This window comes from Bactrocera tryoni, chromosome 1, assembly GCF_016617805.1.
Source record: "Bactrocera tryoni isolate S06 chromosome 1, CSIRO_BtryS06_freeze2, whole genome shotgun sequence".
NCBI lineage: Eukaryota > Metazoa > Arthropoda > Insecta > Diptera > Tephritidae > Bactrocera > Bactrocera tryoni.
In genome coordinates, this window is record NC_052499.1 from 6,494,611 (window position 1) to 6,515,532 (window position 20,922).

Here is a 20,922-nt window from a genome sequence, read left to right on the forward strand (position 1 = left end):
TCGAAAAAATAAACCTGTATGCGCTGTATAAGAATGGAAATATTGAAAAGTCATCGAGCACGCCACTGCTTTAGCAAAAGAGCTCGTATTTCAATTTTATTTGAAAAATTTTAGAAAAATATTAGAGCTGATGTAAGCTTATAAAATAAAAACAAACAGACCTGGCTACAGGGTTGATATTCTTTGTACCAAGATGTCGGTTAAAAAAAATTCAAATAAACGTCATGTTAAAGCTAATAATAAGAAGAAGAGGTAAATTGACAAAGGCAGATAGCAATAGCAAAAGGAAACGAATAGTGAACGAGCGCGTCCCTTTTCTTGTAAAAACGCAGCTATAGAAAATTCCGATAGGGAAGCTGTGACTGGTGAAATAAAATTAATTAATTTTAGAAAATGCTGCAAAATATAGAATATACTGTTCAAACATAAAAAACTTTCAATCTCAGTTTATACAGTCTTAAAAACAAACTTGAAAAGAAGTGCAAAAGTTCAGTAGTCACGAATAGCCAAGAAAAATTTGCTTTCTATTTTTTGCTGCCGCAGTCGGTTCGGCTTGGTTGTATCGGTTTTCGTGTTCACTGTTGTTTTTTTTTTTGTTACTTTTTGCGAGACTTCTAATGGAACGTTTTGATAATAGATTTAATGTGAATATAGTTTAAATCTAAAATATATAAAAACGGCAGATTATGGCGTTGGATGGAGCTAAATTTATTTGTCTGTCCGATGCAGCAGCTGCAGACGCGACAGAAGCGACGCCGACAGAGACCACAGGGGTTGAAGCCGGCGGCATCGGTGATGCTTCAACATCGGAGAATATAGTAATTGAAGCAAAAGGACGCAAATTTACTGTTGGATACTACATGAACTGTGATTATGTGCTGGAAGATTCTCGTGCAATCGGAGTCCATTGCGAGATACAGTGTGATGCTTTCGGAAGGGTAAGTTGTGAGCAAGTTTAACCAACACTATGGTGACGTTTCGCTGTCGGCACTATGTCAGCGTATGTGTATATTTTTCTATAGTATTGTCAGATTGGCGTTATTTTCAATTGTATATACTATTTCGTAGTTATGGCTATTGGGTCATGGATTTAATTGTTTGTTTTGATTAATTTACAAAATAGGTAACAATTCACAATAATTCCGAAGCACATCCAATAAGTGTAAATGAACAAATTATAACACTGAAGCGGCCTCTTTTGGACGGTAGTCGTATTAAGATCTTGGATAGAACTTTTTTGTGGAAGTTTCCAAAATCTTTAGAGGCATCTGCAACCAATAAGAATATACAAGAAGAAGATGCTACAAGTAACGATACAGTCTCCACACCTCAGAAATTGATAGCGGCACCAGAACAAGCACCAAATTCTTGTCCCGATCTTAAAGTAAGATTTTTCATAAATTATGATGAATAACCTTTATAACTAATAAATACTTACAGCATCATCGGAAAGTCGATAAAAGATTCACAGTACATAAGTGAGTATTCATTCCCTAAATTATAAATTTATATTTTACGGTCTTATGTACATATGTAAATTGTACAGTTACAAATTTTAGTTAATTTTTTTTCAAATCACACACTATTAAAATGGCCCCAATTTCAAAAATATTAACACAGAGAGGTAATTAAAATATATGTTTCGAACAAAAGCATTATTATTAAAATATATATTATATATGTATATTGTATATACTATATATGTATATACATATATTTATACTACAGTATTGGACAAAACTAAAGCACCCCCTACTATGGTTCAGTTCGAACTTAGCTGTTTTCAGGCAATAAAAAATAATAAATGTAAAATTTTTACACTTTTCAATGGGTTGCTTATTAATTTTTATTAAAGCTTTTTATTTTCAGTTTTCAAAATTAAATAAGTTAAAACAACAAAAATATTTATGGTTTAAAAATCAACTGGACAAACCTAAATCACCCCTTTCATCAGTTTGAAAATAATATCTGAAAATTAAAAAAATAGTAGCAAATCCCTTAATTTTGGGCGACTGAAACGCATATTTTAGGCACCGAAGAAATTAAATAATTTACTATGTATCATGTGGTATGCCATTCCAAGCAATTTGTTCAGGTTCTAAAGGTTGATCCTTGGTTTTACAGTTTTCGCTATTTATTTTGGAACTAACGATCTCCCAAAAGTTCTCGTTGGATTTGACATCGAGGCAAATCTAAAACATCAACTCTATAACTTCACAACCAAGTTTTGCAATGCCTAGAGTTATGCTTAGGATCATTGTCCTGCTGGGACTACCATTATAGTGACATACATATCCTTTTCAGCATACGGTAACATCCCGTTTAAAATGTCGTAAACTAACCGGTTTCTTATTCCATTTATTAAATGAATAGGTCCAGACCCGTGCCCAGAGAAAGAGCTCCAGACCATAACATTACCACCGCCATATTAAATGGTCGCAACATAATACTTAGGTTTGAGACCTTGTTCTTTCGGCCTTCTCACACATCTTAAACTTTAATATTATATTTCGATTCGTCTGAGAATAAAATGGTATTCAATTTCTGAATGCTTCAATCGAGATGAGTTTTCGCAAATATGAGTTTGGCCTTTCAATTTTTTGCCGAAGTAAAACTTTCTGGCTGAACGTCAACAGAACAACTCGGCCTCAACAGCTCGTCTTCTAATTGTTCGTGCATTAACTAGTAAATAAAAATGTTTCTGTATTTGATTGGAAAAGACTGTGGGATAAATTTGGATAACCTGAATGAATCGTCTCTTTATGAAGTTTTTCGCTGTCATCCTCAGCTGGGTCGAGAAGGTACATTGCCAGTTTGCTGAAATTTATTTATTAATCGGGGCACCACTGACCTATTCACCGAATATTTTTAACTAATTTTATGTTGAGATAAACCGTTTTACCAATCACTTATTATTTTATTTGTAAAGTCGATTCTTAAACTCTAAATTGCAACTGTACAGTGACGACGTCAAAAATCTCTTTACAAAATGTCTCAATAATATTTGTAAGGGTTTATTGTTAATGTCTTCAACGAAAAACGTACTTTTACAGTAGTGTGGTACTATTTTTCCTAACAAATATGAGATGGTGCTTTTGTCCACTCAGATTTATACTTTTGAAAAGTTTTTTGTTTGAAATTTTGTATCTCTAGAATTAATATATACATATGTATGTATAATTGTAACCTATAATAATTGTCCAACTAGTCCTGTTATATTTTTCAAAAATGTTTTATTTATTTTTTCAAATACTACCTTTTTTATTATTTTCATATTAACCCTATAGCAAAATTTCTGAAAAATCTTAATAAAAATTGGTTGAAATCAGAAAAATGAGCTCAACACTTTGAAACACCATACTATTACCATGTAATCAGATGTGGTTGGACATATATTAGAGATCACTATCCAAGTGGTAATAAAATTAGGTCTATGGAATCATTGAAAATGTTGCAGAATTTTTTGGGGGAGCATATTTTATCATTAACACAGGTATTTGAGTGGCACAAAGCATTCAATGAAGGTCTTGAAGTCATCGAAACTGCATCATGCGCATCTTCTACCTCTCGTCTTGGTGGCGTTAATATCGAAATAGTGCTTGAAAATCGTTTTGTAAACATCAGAAAGATAGCACAGTATCTCAACATCTTTTATGAATTATTATTATTCCAACATTGTAAACCTTTTTTCCTTTTTTATACAAAAATTTCGAAATATAGCAAATTTCTTCATTATTTTCAATGATTTTTTGAACAACTGTAACTTTTTCCCAACTTTCACGAATTTCATTTTTTTTTGTTAAATGACCAACACTATATGGTAAGACACTATGTGATTGGCAGCACTGGAGATATTCGACTGCAACATCATTAAAAAAAATACGAAACCACTTTTTCGACTACCCAATATATGTACATATTACAAATATATATATTTTTTTGTGTTAAATTCATTTATTTGCAATCTATTTTAGTAAATAATAAGCAAATTTGATAACAAAACCATAATTTGACTTATATTTTTGGTCTCCCATGAGATCAAAAATAATATACAATATAACAATATGTTCTAAATACAAATGTTTATATAAACATTTTAATTATACATTTAATATCGTAGTAACATATATAATTAAACATTTACTTAATTCCTAAATGGGAGATCTAGAACATGTAGTCTTTTAAGTCTAATAGTTTCATTACTATCATCTAATAACATGACTGCCAAAAGATTGTCATGATAACTTATCCTGTGCAAATATGCTGAACTAAATCTTTTAATTTCATCTTTAGCAAAAGGTATATTCAGATCTGAATGAATGGTTTTATTTGTTATGAACCAAGGCGCGTTTGTAATTAATGTTAGAGTTTTCGATTGGTATCTTTGTAGAATTTCAATATTTGAATTCAAAGCAGTGCCCCAAAGTTGCACATCGTATATCCATATAGGTTTTAGTATAGATTTATATAATAGTAATTTATTTTCAAGATATAACTGCGATGTATGCCCAAGTAGCCAATTAAGTTGTTTGGTTTTTATTTTTAATTGTTTTTTTTTTGACTTGTATGTGCTGCTTCCAAGTTAATCCTTTGTCCAAGTGCATGCCGAGGTATTTAACGCTATCACTTTTAGGAATAGTATTGCCATTTAAAAGCAATTAATGTAAATAAAACGTGTACAGATTTACTCACGTTTGCTTTCATTTTCCAGCAATCTAACCAAGTCTGTATCTTGTTCAATTCTCTTTGCACTAAATTAGTTGCTTCAATTGGCGTCTGGCTTGACGACAAAAGAGCAGTGTCATCAGCATAAGTAGCAATTAATACATTTTCAGTTTCTGGAATATCAGATGTAAAGATGGTGTATAGCACAGGGCCAAGAACGCTTCCATGTGGTACTCCTGCATTTATGTATTTTATTACATACATATGTATATGAAAAAAATTTAATGGTTCGCCTTTATATAAGATATATAGTAAATTAAAATTTTGTTTCAATATCAGTAGTTTCTTTTTTAAATTTTTTTCTTATGTGAACTTTAAAAAATATTACGTCGAAATACATACATATGTTGTTTGGCAAAAAAGTAATCCAAAAGAATGTACATTTGAATTTGATATTTGTCAATATTTTATTTCTTGAGTATTGTCTTTTAATTGTAATTTTATTACTACTAACACAATATGAGGTTTTATCTATCTAAATTTAATCCTTAAGAGTCATAATATGTCGCAAACATATCAGATATTCATTTAATTTAGAATTTTTTAATTAAAAAAACGGTGTTGTGTGTTTTAAAATCAGAGGGAAATAACAGCAATTAAATGTTTTTTTATAAGTGAATAAATCACCTATTAATATAAGCAAACATATTTTATTTCTGATGTCTATGTTTAAAAAAAAAAAAAACAATGTAAAAACGCACTATTTGGTGCTTTAGTTTTGGGCAGTACTGTGTTTATTTACAGTGTGGTCATTCAGCATATCTTTCTACTATATTATACAAAACTTACAACGGACTGATTTTAATGGGTTTATAAGAGGAAAAATGTGTATTTAATTACCTTTTAAGTTCCCTACCTACTTCCCAACAGGGTATGCACAATTTATCTTGCTTTTAAATATCAATAAATAATTTACAAATAACTTTGCTCAAAAAAGTTTGAATTTTGGAAATATTATATTTTTAAAGCTTTGCGTACTGCATCAACTCCGATGAGGAGGGCAACATATCTTCTGATTTGCCAAGTATAAATGAGTCTGAGAAAGTTGAGGAAGCTGCAACAACCGAATTAGTTACACAAAAAGAATCCATTAAGAAGGACGGAAGGTTTGAAGAAATGTCAGTGGAAGACAAAGAGATCTTGCCAACCTGTACCAAATTACAAGACAGTTCTGATGGCAAAACTACATTAGAAACTTTAACTGCTCAAAGACGTAGTATTACACCCGAGCCACAAAAAAATGAGCCAATCATTGCCAGTACCCCCTTGGTAAAATTGGAGGATACACCCAAAATGAATTTAATAAATTATACACAAAATAAACAAAACACAAGTACCGAGAAGAAACTACGTATGCTATCATTTTGTCAGCAATCTGATGTGGTGATTACATCCTTTTCACCACGAGAAACCGGTATACGTATCGAAAAATCGTTTACAGCAGTGATCAAGCCTACATCTACAAGCTCTACCACACCTAAGAGCGTTTATAGCACTCCGAAAAGTATGGTTTCGAATTATGACGACGATGAAAGTCGTGATTTTATTGATTTCTCTACACCTGCAACATCGAAGAAAGGCGCCCGGATACTTGTTAGAAATTCTTCTATGCATTTAATCGATTTGACTACGCCTAGTAAATTGGCACCCCACAGCCCGCGACATCGCCTGATAAATAAAGGAAATAAAACACTACCCAGCCAAGTCAAATTTTCAACAACTTCAATCACCTCTGATAAGTTAAAAGGAGATTCGGAACGAGTAGTGGAGGCTCATTTAGTATCAAAGGCTCCAACATTGGAAACAGCACTCAATAAATCTGAATCATCCCCTCAAAGTGCTGAATCAATTATTAGTGTAGATGAAACTAGTGATTCATCAGCCGCTGTTATTGAAATATCTGAAGATGACTCGCCAGCACCTAGTACATCTTCGCCAGTTCGCACAGACTTTACCACAAAGACACCACAGCGTCCGACCGGAAAGAAACCTTTCACCTCTACACCATTGCGTACACCGCAATCCCTATTGAAACGTGCCATAGTAACAAGTGCTAAAAAGCAAATAAATTCCTCACTGCGAGCTGCGCTCGGTAAAACAACACCAGCTCGTCAGCTAACATCAACGCCGGCTAATAGTAGAAAGCTTGAACCAACTGGTACTGCTGAATCAACTCCGCCAACATCAAAAAGCCGAATATCTATTGACTCACCGGGAAGTGTAGCTGCAGCACAACGTCGAAATATCAGCTCTTTAACACCGCGCAGTTCAATAGGTGCCAGTCCTAACAGGGAACATGTAATAACACCCTCGACAACATCACACACACGCCTTACTCAAAATAAAAAAGTTCCATTTTCCGCGTCTCGTTTAAATACGGCAAAACGTACCTCTCCACTGCGTGGAGTGCGTAAATCCTTCGGCGGCACAACTCTCACATCGCATATTTCGAAAACACGCCGATCGGTTATATCACCACGTAAGCATTCACCAACAGCTATTGCTACGAAACTGGCAGCAAAAGCTCGAAAATCATTTATACCCAACAGTCCAAACAACAGTCGACTAGCTTCACGTGCTCGCAGCTTGGTAGCCGCAGCGATGAGCCCCAAAAATAGCAATCCAAATTCAACGACGCCTGACATCAGCTCACCGAAGAGGGAGAATGTTCGAACGGTAGACGATACTACCGAAAAAGAAGTTAAGAAAGAAGCTTCTTTGGAAGAGCAAACTGAAGTTGATGAATTAAGTCGCACATTCACAGTCGATGATTCGTTGGAAGCGGTGCAAATTAAAACCTCAAATCCTTCAACATCCTGCGACTTAGACGCTTCTACATCACAAAAGCAGGAAGTGAATAAGACGTTTTCTCCAGAAAGACCACTGACCAGTGAAGACAAAATTGCATTTGACTTAGCTGTCGATGTTGCAGAAACCAGAATTGGATCTCATAAAAGTGATCTCTCAGAAGATTTGAATGAAAAAAATAACGAAATAATTATCGAACACATATCGGAGAGTTTCGCTGAAGTCGTAGAAGCAAACGCTAAAACAGAAGAAAGTCCGAAAACTTCAACAGACACCGTTCAGATCGACAAACAAAATACTATTGAAACTCTTGAAACGTCTACATCTCACTCAACAGAGAAGCAAGCAGATGATGTCAAAACTACTGCCGAAAAAAGTACGATTAAAGTTGATAATCAACAGGAATCAAAATTGATTGAGGATCAGGTTATTGAAACATTGGACGCTTATGAGATAAGCGGCAATGTTTCGGACGAACAGCAGCACAGTATTACAGGAGAAAAAGAGAATGTACGTACATCACCTTCTTCAAGTAAAAAAATTGATATGGAAGTCATGCCTAAACAGTCTGCGGAGTCTCAAGGCACTGCGGAGTTGTTGGAGGAAATTGAGTATGTATTGAATAAATCCGATGAATTGCAGCAACAACTAGGTAAAGATCCACATCCTTCAGACATTGAAGTACGAAACGAATTTGAAGAAAACTCCCGTGACGAAACAGAAAATGTTACAACCAAGGATAATATCAAGACTGTTGTCAATATTAATGCCGAAATTAGTCATCATATAGAACAGGCCGAAGATTCGGAAACAACTACTAAAGATGAGCTGACAACATCTTCCACTTCAAACTCAGTAGTAACAAATTCAAAAGATAAACCAGAAACACAAGAAAATGTGAGTTCCACGGACTCAAACTTTATAGCAACAGAGTCTGAAATAATCTCAACTGACATAGATGATAGTTCGAAACAAACGGAGTTATTATCTATTACATCTAAAGCTTCACAAAGTGAATGTGATGCTTCTACCATTGGAAGCACTTCAGTACAGAAGTCAATGGTTTCCGATGAATGTGAAGCAGGAAATGAAAAAGCAGAAAATACAAATAATATTACAAACCTAGTGAACTCAGAATCGGAAGAAAATCAGACTATCATCCAAACAGAGTTGACCGGAGCTGATGCAGTGGAAGCAGAAACTGTTGCTGAGGCCGAGGCAACCTCTGGTGTTATAAAAGGTATGGTACACACAACAGTTGAAAATGATGTCAGCAATGAAGAAGGTTCTGTTGATAAATCGAAAATTGATGAAAATGACACTGCAGAAATTCTAAAGGGTGATAACGATACACAAAAAATTGTTGATAAGAATAAAAACAAAGAAATTACGGTGAATCAAACAGAACTTATTACAACTGAGTGCAAAGAAACTGATAGCGTCGCAACAGAATTTAAATGTAAATCGGCAATATTAGATTCCGAAGTGGCAGTTACAACAGTTGAAGATGTGGAAAAAGTTGCCGAAGAAATTAAACTATTATCAAATAGCAGCAGAACGATCACTGTTGAACCGTATTCTAATGTAGAGGAAGAAACAAAACCGAAAGTACAAGATCAAATACCTGCAAACAATGACCGTAATAGTGATAGCGAGAAAGAAAATAACGTTCGTGTTGCCGATGCATGCAAAAAAATGTCTACCAACACTGCCGATGAGACTAAAAAAACACCCTCTTTCGAGCCTAAAACTCCGAATCTCTGTGGCATCCGAGATATGTTACGCACCCCAAAGCAAACAGACTCTACGACTCCACGCTTTGTTGGTTTACGTGACCTTATGTGCACCCCTAAGGCATCAACTAGTGCCGCAGCTGCAGCATCTGCTGTAGAAGCCGACACTGAAGAGTTGATAGGTGTGCAGAAATTGCTAAATACGCCACGTTTGAGTAAAATAAGAGCAGAGACTCCACAAAATACCGCTGAACGTAGCAAATTCACACCTAGACGCAGTACAAGACGTAGAGCTTCGGCAAATCCTGAGCTAACACCTACACCTAAAACCACTCCAGAAACAGACAATACACCAAGTCGCACAACCCGAAGACGTGCATCGGCATCTGCTGAAATTAACTACACCCCACAGCGTATTACTCGAAGGCGCTCATCTTTGGCATTAGACAACGAAGGAGCAGCAGACAAGGTATTGACGCCAATTAAACGTGGTGGTTCGCGTTCTAAACGCCCAGGTACAATAGCTGAAACCCCAGTCGCTGAAGATATGGGTGCAATTATTGAAGAGGAACCTAAAGAATGTGTGCAAGAAACCACTGGTAAGAATTTAAATTGTATTATTAACTATGCACAGTTTTCGAACACACTTTTTTCAAACTTCCAGAAGGCCAGCAAGACATTGTGGAAACTCAGAAGAATAAGGAAGACGTTAAAACTAAAAATAGTGGTATATTTTAAAAGTCTGTATGATATATATGAATAAATAATTATTTTTTAAACGTTTTCAGTGCAAGACGTTCCTGAAGTTATAGAGGAGAGCATTTGTGAAGAAATTAATATACAGAATCAGGATGTTGAAAAGCAAAAAGAAAAAGTTGTGGAAGATAAATCAAATAATGAGTGTGAGAAGGCAGAAAAACTCGTAAATGAGAGTAAGTTAAATGCAATTTGTGTGATTTTTTGTGTTTTAAAAAATATATATGTATATATTTCATTTTATAGCCGAAGCCATTTGTGTTACTGGGAAACTAGATGAAGATGTCGATAAGATTGAAATTGCAACTGAAAGTAAGATTTTTTACTTAAACTTCTTATAAATAATTTTGAAAATATTATAAAATGCATAATAATTTCAGCTGAATCTCCATCACAACAAACACAAGTACAAGAAGCTGTTGCAGATATCTCATGTAACGTTAGCGAAGTTCATAAAGGTAATTATTAATATAAACATAATGCAACACATGTTAAAAGTAATATTTTATGGTGAAAAACAGAAGAACGCATGCAAGAAAGTAAAGACTTAACTACAGATAAAAATGCCGAAATACTTGATGAATCAGATTATGAATACGGAAAAGAGGTCATGGAACATAGTGAAGGTTGGTATTTTATGCCAAGGTTAATTAAGCTACCTAAATATGTTATCTTTGTTTTTTTTTTTAATAAAATAAATTTATCAGTGATGCTAAATTGGAGATATTTATAAAATCCGAATATATGAGCTTTACTACATTAATTGCATAGTTCTATAGATAATGTATAAAAAATATACATTCTTATAGCTGACATACCAACCTAATTCTGCAAATATGTATATTGCAACCCAATTAATTTTTCGTGAATTCTATTTTAGCAACAGTTTCGACTGACGCTCAGCCGAAAACACCTAAAACTCAACGTAAAACTGTTAGAATTGCGGATACCGACTTAGAAAATTCACCGAAAACACCCGTAATGGTCGGCATGCGTGAGCTACTAAAAACACCGAAAGATGGCGTTGACACACCAAAGTTGGCTGGTGTACGAGATCTGCTCCGCACACCTAAACCTACAATTGACTCATCAACAAACGATATGGTGTATGATGCGGAACAACCAACAGGCTTAGCCGATTTGATGAATACACCTAAAGTTGCGAAAACACACTTTAAGAACGTTGAAGCAACAGATGAAGACGATGAGCCCTCTTCATCAACCAAGGCTCATTCAGACTTTATCGGTATGCGGGAGCTATTGAAAACCCCAAAACACACTAGCACATCATATTATAGCGGTATGCGCGAAATGTTGCGCTCGCCCAAAGCATGCAGCACACCGCAATTGGCTGGAGTCAGGGAACTCATGCAGACTCCCAAACGTACTAAACTAGATGCCGAATATGACGATAAAAACGAGGAACTAGATCAATTTTTCAAAACGCCACGTGCTAAAAACATTATGATTCCAGCCGATCCGGCGAGTGCCATTTTGGAACCCAGTTCGGACTCATCTGCTGAAATTATGATGGCTGCAACAACAGAGTATGAACTACATAGTAACAGTCAACGACCTCTGGAAGAAATCTACAAGACGCCCGTTAGTACACGTTTAACAAGTATAGAAATTGAAAAAGATACAAGTTTAACTGTCGACCCAAGTGAAGTCGAAGTGAATATACCCGAGACACCGGCAGCTATTTGTGATAACCCACCGAAGGCAACAACTAGCAAACGAAATCTCTCCGCTGAAGAGACATTTGACGAAATGGTGGGGTTGCGTACCACACTGGATGACACGCCTCCACAGAAGGTCTATGCTCGCAAACAACAATCAGACGTTGCTGTCTCACCCTTCTCAGCAACAGATGTGATTTCTGATTTACCTAAAACCGACATACAGGAATGGGTCGATAATTTAGAACAAGAGCCCGTATCAATTGTAGAAGAACAAGAATTTACTGCATCCACTTCAATATTGAACGCATCAAAGGCAACACATGATCCAATTGCTGCATCGGTATGTGAAATAAGTGGCGTTAATACAACCGAGGAATTGCTGGCAGACATGAGTGCGGTGTCTTCAATGGTTGATCCTTTGCAGCCAAGTGCAAGGAAACCTACTAAATCTTCGTCAACAAAAGTCGTTGACGAAAACGAGACATTGCGGCCGGTTACGCCTATCAGTACCGAAATTAGCGGCATCAATTTGCTTGACCAGACAAACGATTCAATGTTCTCGGAACCATTAGTGGTGAGCGATACGGAGTCAGATCAGTTAGAAGGAAATGGAAATGATAAAGCAGAAACAGAAAGCGTCGATGCTAAAAAATCACAAGACGCGGAAGAAATTCCAATAATGTTTGTTGATAGTAGTGATTCTGAGCCAGAAGAAGATATAAAAGCAACTGAAAAAACTGACACAAAGAAAGCTAAAGTTAAATCTCCAATTGAAAGTGTGAAAATAACACATGAGGAAGAAATCATTGAGTTAGATGATGAATCTACCGGAAACGCGGAACTAACTACCAAACCAAGTGACATTCATGAGGAATTCAGTAACTTCCAGTTACACAAAAATGTTGCCGGTCAACAAATGCGGGCATCTACTCCGAATCGAAGTTTAATACAATCTACAAGGGAGCGCAGGCAAAGTATGGGCGCTGAACAATTCATAACAAAGGTGTCTATTGATTTGTCAATTGAAAAAACTCGCTTAACTAAAGACAAAGATCGGACTGTAATTGACACCGTAGTAGAGGTTGCCGAAGTGTCAGTAGATGAGGCAAATACAGAAGACAAAGTAATAAAAACCGATGAAGAGCCTATTGAATCTTCTCCGAATGCAACTGAAATAAAAAGTACAAATCCAAGTGAGGACGAACCTTCCGGAACAACTACTAAATCAAAAGACAATGATTCTGAATTTTGCAATTTTCGTGCAAATAAGTCAAATTACAACCGGGGAAAGCGTGCGGCGACACCAGATCAAGTCAATAAATCGCGGTCACTAAAAATAATACAAGGTCGTCGGCTAACCCTAGGTGCTGAGCTGCATTTACCCAAAGTAACAATTGATTTTGAGGAAGAAAAATTAAGATTAGAGGAGTCGAAACCGGCCATTATCGAAGAAAACGTAGAAGCACTTGCAACTGAGGTCACAACCTTGGTGTCTAAGACTAACAAACAAGCAAATGAATCGAATAATGCAGAGAGTGTGGAAGATGAAGATAAAGTTAATGTTAAACCCCAATTGGATAGGGCAGAAAATGTGAGTGAAATGGAAGCAAATACATTCGAAACGTCAGGAAAAGAATTTGAAAAAGACACGGTTGGGTCTGATAAGAATTCAGTACCAGATGTGGAAGCTGAAATTTCATTAAAGAACAAAGATGACGTTCAAATTATTGGAAATGATGCTAAATGCTCAGCTGAACAATCGGAAACTGAGACCATGAATACGAAAAATGTAGAAGAGAATATAGTAGATGTCAGTGAACATGAACGTTTAGTGGACGTTGCAACTGGGACAACTGAAAAGAAATATAATGTAAACAAGGCTGAAAATGTAGACCCCGCAGCCACCGGAAGCAACTTTGACCGGGAGACAACCAAGTCTTCTGATGATGCACCTACTAGAACATTGGTTGCTGAAGAGGAAAACAAATCTAAGAAAACAACAGAAAGTTATGTTTCAGAAATTATAAATGAAGCGAAATCAGAATATATTGAAAATCAGTTAAAAGAAGACTCTGAGGGTACCACCGAGGAAGAAATTACCCCAGCAGACTCAACAAAAGAAGAAAATAAAATATGCAACGAAAACACTGGTGCTGCAGCAACCACAAAAACCATTACGCAAAAAACCTCGGAGACCCCTGATGGAAATAAAACCGAAATATCCATATCTTCAACAGTTCATATAGTCGATAACCCAGAAGTACAATTAACTGTTGGCAACGCAGAAATAAAATCTGAAAAACAATATCTAAAAGATGCGCCTGTTAGCACAATAGTTGAAGAAATTGAAGCTGGATCATCAAAAAATAAAGCAAATGAAAACAGAACTGATTCTGAAGGAGATCATCAAGTCCTCAATAATGTTAGTCTTGAAGTACCCGTGACACGTGAGGAATCATCTGCAGCATATTTAGAAGCTGAAAATAAAATATCATCTGCTGGAGATGGATTCAACGAGAGTGATATATTTGATTTAACCGAAGAGTTGCCAAGTGAAACTCCCACAATTAATACAACACAAGGCCTTATATTTGATTTAATTGAAGAGAATGCCGAAAGTACAGCTGAAACGAACTCTGCCGAAAACCCCACGCCCTACGAACAAAATGAGTATGACGTGACTGAGTCCACAACAGTGTCTATAGATAGCAATACTATCAAAACTTCAGAAGCAACCGAAGCAGACGAAGATAGCGAGAAGATCGTTTTCATCGAAAATAAGAAAGAATCTGACAGATCCGCCGTAGTACACCAGGTAATAGCTTTGAGTAAGGAAGTTTCAAGAGATAACACAGAAGTTTTATCGGACGTTTCGTGTGAAAGCGAAATGTTCGAAAAGGAAGTAAAAACTACAGTTTTTGAAGAACTGGAAGCCTCTATTGATAAAAAGTCGCCTCTCGATGCAAACACAAGTACGGATAATGCAGCTTTTACTTTGGCCGTTTCGACGGAATCAGAATTGGATAACAACGAAATGCCGGAAGTAACACCAAAAACTACCAAAGCTAGAGCAGGGCAAGAGGTGCCGGTCGTAAAAGCCGATATAAACAATGAAGTAGAAGAACCAAATAATGAAACGGTCCAATCTAACATCACAGATGCTGTTAAACCGCAAGTCTCAGTAACTGAACTCCACACTGATGCAGAAAATATTTTGGAAGAACCAGTAACAGAGCCAACTCTTGAACCGCAAGTCTCAGTAACTGACCTCCACACTGATGCAGAAAATATTTTGGAAGAACCAGTAACAGAGCCAACTAAAGTTGGAATTGATTCAGAAATCCCCACATCTACTACTCTTACTGTAGAAGAAGCTGACACCACCGAGAGTAAAGATTCAAATGAAGCCGATCGAATTGATATTGATGAATGTATGGTACCAGAAGTGGGTGTTTCTTCTACAAATTCACCAATAATGATGGAAACTGAATGCGCTAACAAAGAAACAAAAGAAAACAAAGTAATTGAAGAGCTCCAACAAGAAGCAAAACAATTTGAAAATTTACAAACAGAAAATGCAGAAATAACAGATGAAGTGAAAGGACAGACAGTAACGGCCGCTGAAATCGTACATGAGCCAGTACAAGCACCAGTAAATCAAGAAAAATCAGAAGTTATTGGAGACAATGAGGAACCTTCATGTTCCAAACAAGCAGGAAAAGAAAATAATGAGACTGAAATTATATCTCTCATCATAGCTCCTTCAATAATATCACGTGCTGCGCAGGATACGGTGGAAACTTTGGATACAGTTAGCGGTAAAGTTCAAGTGAATAAAAGTAAATCATTAATTGAAGATAAAGTTACAGAAGCACAAACTCACATAGATATAGGTGAAAAAGGAAAAACAGATGTAGCAAGTAAAAGTTCAACAACTTCCGAAAGCAGAGGAGATGTTTCAAAGATGTCGGTTGAAGAAACATCAGAACTTAGCGAAAATATAGGGACATTGGAAAAGGAACGAGAAACATCCGATGAAACACAAGGGCTTGCCAAGGGTAGAGGTCGTAAACCATCTCGATCCAAACCAACAACTGAAAAAAATGTCGATTTGGTGTCCACGACAACAATTGCAAAGACAATATTAGTTGAGGAATTTTCGGATGACAAAAAACATATCCCTGTAACGAGCAAGCATGAAGAATCTTCCGCTGGTATAGTGCAGACGACAGTCGATGCAGCAGTAACAACCTCAACACGCTACAAATCAGAACCAGAATATTATACAAAAGTCAACTACGAGGTATGCATATCGGAGAGCGCAGAAACGGCACTTGATGTTAAATCTGATAAGCATGTGGAGATTGTATTACCAGACCAAAGCGAAAAATTGAAAGAAGATACTAAGTACGCTGATCATTCGGAAATTATGGACAATGTTACAGGTCAACAATTGGCTTCATCTAACGAACTTGATAAAGAAATAGATGCTACTGAAAGTACCAGTAAAGTTGAGGAAGTGCATGAACCAAAGCGAGAACGGCGCACTCGCAAGGGCTCCCAATCCAGTCAATGCTCCACACAAGATGAAGATCATCTTCCGACAACAACAACCAGACGGCGGGGTGGACGTCGACGTGCTGACACACCACTTGAGCTTATTGGAGTCTCAACCTCTGATCCGCCAACAGTTAAGCATCGACGTCAAGGTCAAGACAAATTGGTCAAGGATATGCCACTAGAGGAAATACAAGAGTTACCAATTGAAGAGACCGAAATAGTAATTCCACAAGAAAATGTTATCGAAGCCGCATCGGAAAATAGTGGAGCAAGTATAGAGGAACATCATAGTGGAGACATTAATAATGACGTCAAGAATTTAGATCACGATCATTTAGAGGAAGTTGTCCGTTCCACTACTGGCAAAGAGCAACATGTTGATTCGGAAAATGCCATAATAAAAAGCGGCAACAGCAGGCGCCAACATGTGGCGAAGGCAACAGATGACATCGGCGACCGTGTGGTAAAGGATTTACAACATAGTGATACTGAGGGATTGTCAAGTGTGTCCGCTGCTACAAAACGTGGCAGACGCAAGCCGACACTTTCCGAATCGAGCCAAACTTCAGTCACTTCAGAATCTCTTGGCACAAAACGTCGAAGACGCGGAAATAACGCAACTTCTGATAATTCTAATATTAATGAGGCAAAGGATGAAGCTGAAAAGAACAGTTTGCATAAAATTAAAGAGACATTACAAGTCAGAGAAAATGATGCCACAACTGTGCCGGTGCTGCCTGCCACAGCCAAAGCCGTGAAAGCTGAATTGTTAAGTGAAGCTGAAGTCGCCGTTGAAGGAGCCTCTGATGTAATTAAAACAGAAGTAGATCATAGTACAGGTGCGGATTCTTCAAAACGGGCGGAAAATAAGCGGACACGGAAGGCCATTAATAAGGAATTACCCGATGAAACAAAAGATATAAAGATAGAGCAGTCTCATGATGAAAAAGTGGAAGATGTGAAACAAGAACAACCCTTGAAGAAGGTTGCTGCGACAAGTCGCGCACGTGTTAATCGACGTAAGATAGCCGAAGTAGATGACGACCACCATGAAAAAACAGAAGAACCTGATCTAGTTCACAAAGATGAAGGACCACTGGAGACGGAAGCTCAAACCAAAATTGAAGCGCCCAACCAAGCGGTGTTGGAGTCAACAAATACAAATGCCGACTCTGTAGGTGGTCGACGGGGACGTCGAGGAGCTGCTGCCGCTGCTACCGTCGCAATAAATGAGGTATCCTCAGCTCATAAACGCAGTGCATTGCGTGGCAAGAGCCACCAAAATAAATCATATGCAACTCGAAAAGAAGAGGAAACCGCTAAGACAGAGTCTAAGGAAGAACAAAGTGAAACTGCTACCGATCATGATGATCCGCTGACTGTTGTTGATGAGAAAAATCCACACAAATCGGTACGCAGACGCCGTATTTCTCTAAAAGAAATGCAACCATCGCACGCTGTTACTGCTGAAGAAGGTAAAGGTGTTGAACAATTGGAAACAGAAGAAGTTGCAGAACCATCGACGAAGGTTGTAACGAAGCGCTTACGCAGGCGTCGGGAGTCGCATCACGCCGATGAACAACCGTTTAATAAGTCTGAAGCTCGAGACGAAACGCCAACATCTGTACCGGCTGAATCTCCAACCGCCACATCAACGAAACAGCGTAGTAGACGTAAACGCAAGGATTCGCAGCAAAACTTGAATGATGAAGCTGTTGGTGATGAACCACCAAAGAAGCGGCCACTCAGTCGAAAGCGGCGCGATTCCTCGTTGGATAGTAGCATTCACGAAGGAACTGGCATTGATATGGACACCAATCATGGTGCAAATACTTCATCTTCCTCTACTACGCCGCAACGTCCACGACGCGCAGCTGCGGCTCAAGATCGCAACTACGACGAGAGTTCTGATGCTGAGGCGCAAGTCGATCTGAAGCGTCGAATCGAGAAAGCTTCGCTACCAAAAGCCAGTAACAGCACCAGTGCAGCAACAGCTGTTTCTTCATTGAAGCAGGGAAGTCCCATAAGGGCTAAAACGCCTACAAAGACGATGCTTCCTGCAGCAGTTACAGAAATTACAGCTAAAACAACAAGCACACCTATATTATCTACGGTGATAACCACAAGTCGTGGGCGTCAACGAAAACCCACCGCGCGCGTGCAGCAGTACCTTGAGGAGGAACGCGCTAAAGCCGAGACACCGAAGAAACGTTTACTGCTCGGTTCAGCCGCAGTCGGCGAAACATCCACATCACAGACGGGAGTTACACCTGTACGTCGTACACGAAAGACTTCTACTGTTGAAACAGAAGGGTCTGAAACGGTCCACACAATGGCTCGCGGTCGAACGCGCACCGCCAAAGTCTTACACGTCGCAGAAACTTCAGAAGAATCGCGTTCGGAAGTAGAACATACACATTCCGAGTTGGAAACAACTCACAGCAGTAGTCATGTGGAAGAAAAAGGGCGAACAACAAAATCAAAGGCAACAAAACGACCTGCACGTGGTCGTGGCAAACAGCCAATACCCACAGTACCACCTGCTACCGTGAAAAGTGAAATTCCCGATGTGCTAGCAACGACAGTTGCTACTCCGACAGAAGCAACACTCTCTGGCACCGGTCGCACCGGACGCGCCGCGAAAGCAGCAGCTGCGGCAGCATTAATAACTGACGACCCAATTGGTTCACATACAAAGCCACGTGGAGGGCGCACTCGACGGGGTGCAGTCACCGTCGACGAAGAAGTACAACCAAGCGATGCTGAAGTAAAGGAAGTACAAACGGAAGCAGTAGTTACGCTTGAAACCGATGTTGAGCAAACAAATAAGAAAACGAGGAAAACTGCGACCGGTGGACGAACCGCTCGAGGCGGTCGTAGTCGCAAAAAACAGCAAGACCTCGAGGATGCCACTTTGCAACACTCGTCGTTGACAGGTGTCGAAACGAGCAGTAATGATGCTTCACATCAACAACCGCAACATCCAATCATCGCAGATGCCGATGATGAGCACGAAGACGATGACGAAATGCTCACAACGGAAGCAGCAGATCTAGAGGTGGCTACATCCCTTGCGAGTGCAAAGTTAACAGGTAAAAAACGTACAACAGCCAGTCGTAAAGTGGCAGCTGCCACGGCCAGCGCTGCAGAGTCTCCAGTACCCAAGCGTGGACGACGTCGTGCCGTTGCCGCTAACACTGAAGAAAGTGATGCCGCCTCACAATTGGATACACGAGCCGAAAGTGCCGCCAGTAGTCGGAGCCGCAAAGTAGTTCGTTTTGACGCGGCTACGCCATCAAGTGTGGCCAGCGCTACGATGTCGGTGGATACAGCTGCTGAAGAAGAGACCACATCAGCACCAGCTGCGCCGGCCAAACGTGCCACACGCTCACGCCGGAAGTGAATGGCAGTGGCAGAACAATAAAAAACAAACATATAGAATTAGCAATGTTTAGTAACTGCGCTTATTAACACTTGTTTTAAGCATTTACAATTGTTTCCATTCTCATTGACTAACGGTCCAATCTTTAAATTTCTAAACAAATAATGCATATGCTTTGGTGTAGTTTATACTGTACACTATTGGATAGCGCAGCAGCATCTAGCACTACAATCCATACTTTCGAGGTTTTTGTCATCAATCAATTAATACTAAAACTTCGATTGCATTATTATTTTTAAATTTTTCTAAACTATAGATTTCTTAACTTTTTGTATTGTTTATACGTTCTATTTAGATTTCCTTTCACACTTCTTTTTGTATTCCAATTAAAATTAACAAGAATTGAAAAAGACAAAATTAATAATTATAATGAAATGCATATTTGTTTTGCCGTCGGCATTTAGCGTAGTAGATATACATATATACACATATTCTGCCGTAAATACAAACTATGATTAATACCAACAAAATATATTGTACTTTTATGTCTAAAAAACATCATAAAAAACGAAAATAAATAAAAAATAATCGTATAACAATTTTATAAAACATACTTTTTATTGAAATTATGTAAAATGTATATTGCGCAAGTTTGTATGTTTATTTATTGTCATTAGGTTTGAAAATTTCAACCGCGTATAGTTATAATCCTCACTATACAAGCGTGTTTGGGTCTAATATTTACCAACCACCACCAAATTACTTGTAGCACTAAGTCGGAGGACCAAACTCCACAGGGTCTCTCACTAGACAGAACCGGTAATTATATAACTAATAATATTGGATATTTAAAAAAAGGCATATCCCTTTGAAAATGTTTCAATTAGCAGTTACTGCTACGGAAAGGAATTAGCTCTGATTTTCAAAGCCAAAGCGGAGGAGTTCAGAATCGTTGTAAACATTGAAATTAGAGAAGTATCTAGTATACGTACTATATTTATGTGGACATAAAAGAGATCTGATTGTTGAAGACGATGACGCAAAAATTTTTACCATAACAACCACGACAAATATTTTCGGCGCACAGCATAAAATTAAATAATATAAAAAACCTTTGCCCGTAAATTGTTGTACAGTAGTTCGTACCACACAGAGTTAAGAAGCCTTCATACCTTTCTAAATAGCGATTTTATTGCCTTTTAGCGGCAATTGGAGCCTCCATATAAAATATAATGCAGGCATGGTATTGGGTAATATTCACATAATATAAAGAAAC

General features: G+C 37.9%; 1 protein-coding gene across 1 annotated transcript; it reads left to right on the forward strand.

Annotated features, from left to right (window-relative positions):
• Positions 1-299: 299 nt before the first annotated feature.
• Positions 300-20,249, forward strand: LOC120782848 (mucin-17). Its single transcript, XM_040115375.1, has 10 exons — positions 300-938; positions 1,124-1,384; positions 1,441-1,478; positions 5,694-9,865; positions 9,931-9,993; positions 10,055-10,198; positions 10,269-10,334; positions 10,403-10,480; positions 10,544-10,648; positions 10,903-20,249. The coding sequence occupies exons 1-10, from the start codon at positions 687-689 to the stop codon at positions 19,665-19,667; spliced, it is 13,944 nt and encodes a 4,647-aa protein (XP_039971309.1). The 5' UTR covers positions 300-686; the 3' UTR covers positions 19,668-20,249.
• Positions 20,250-20,922: the final 673 nt, after the last annotated feature.

Coding starts and splice junctions, on each gene's coding strand:
- LOC120782848 (XM_040115375.1), top strand. CDS start 687: ATGGCGTTGGATGGAGCTAAATTTATTTGTCTGTCCGATGCAGCAGCT. Junction 939..1,123: donor AGTGTGATGCTTTCGGAAGG/GTAAGTTGTGAG, acceptor TTTACAAAATAG/GTAACAATTCACAATAATTC. Junction 10,649..10,902: donor GGTCATGGAACATAGTGAAG/GTTGGTATTTTA, acceptor ATTCTATTTTAG/CAACAGTTTCGACTGACGCT.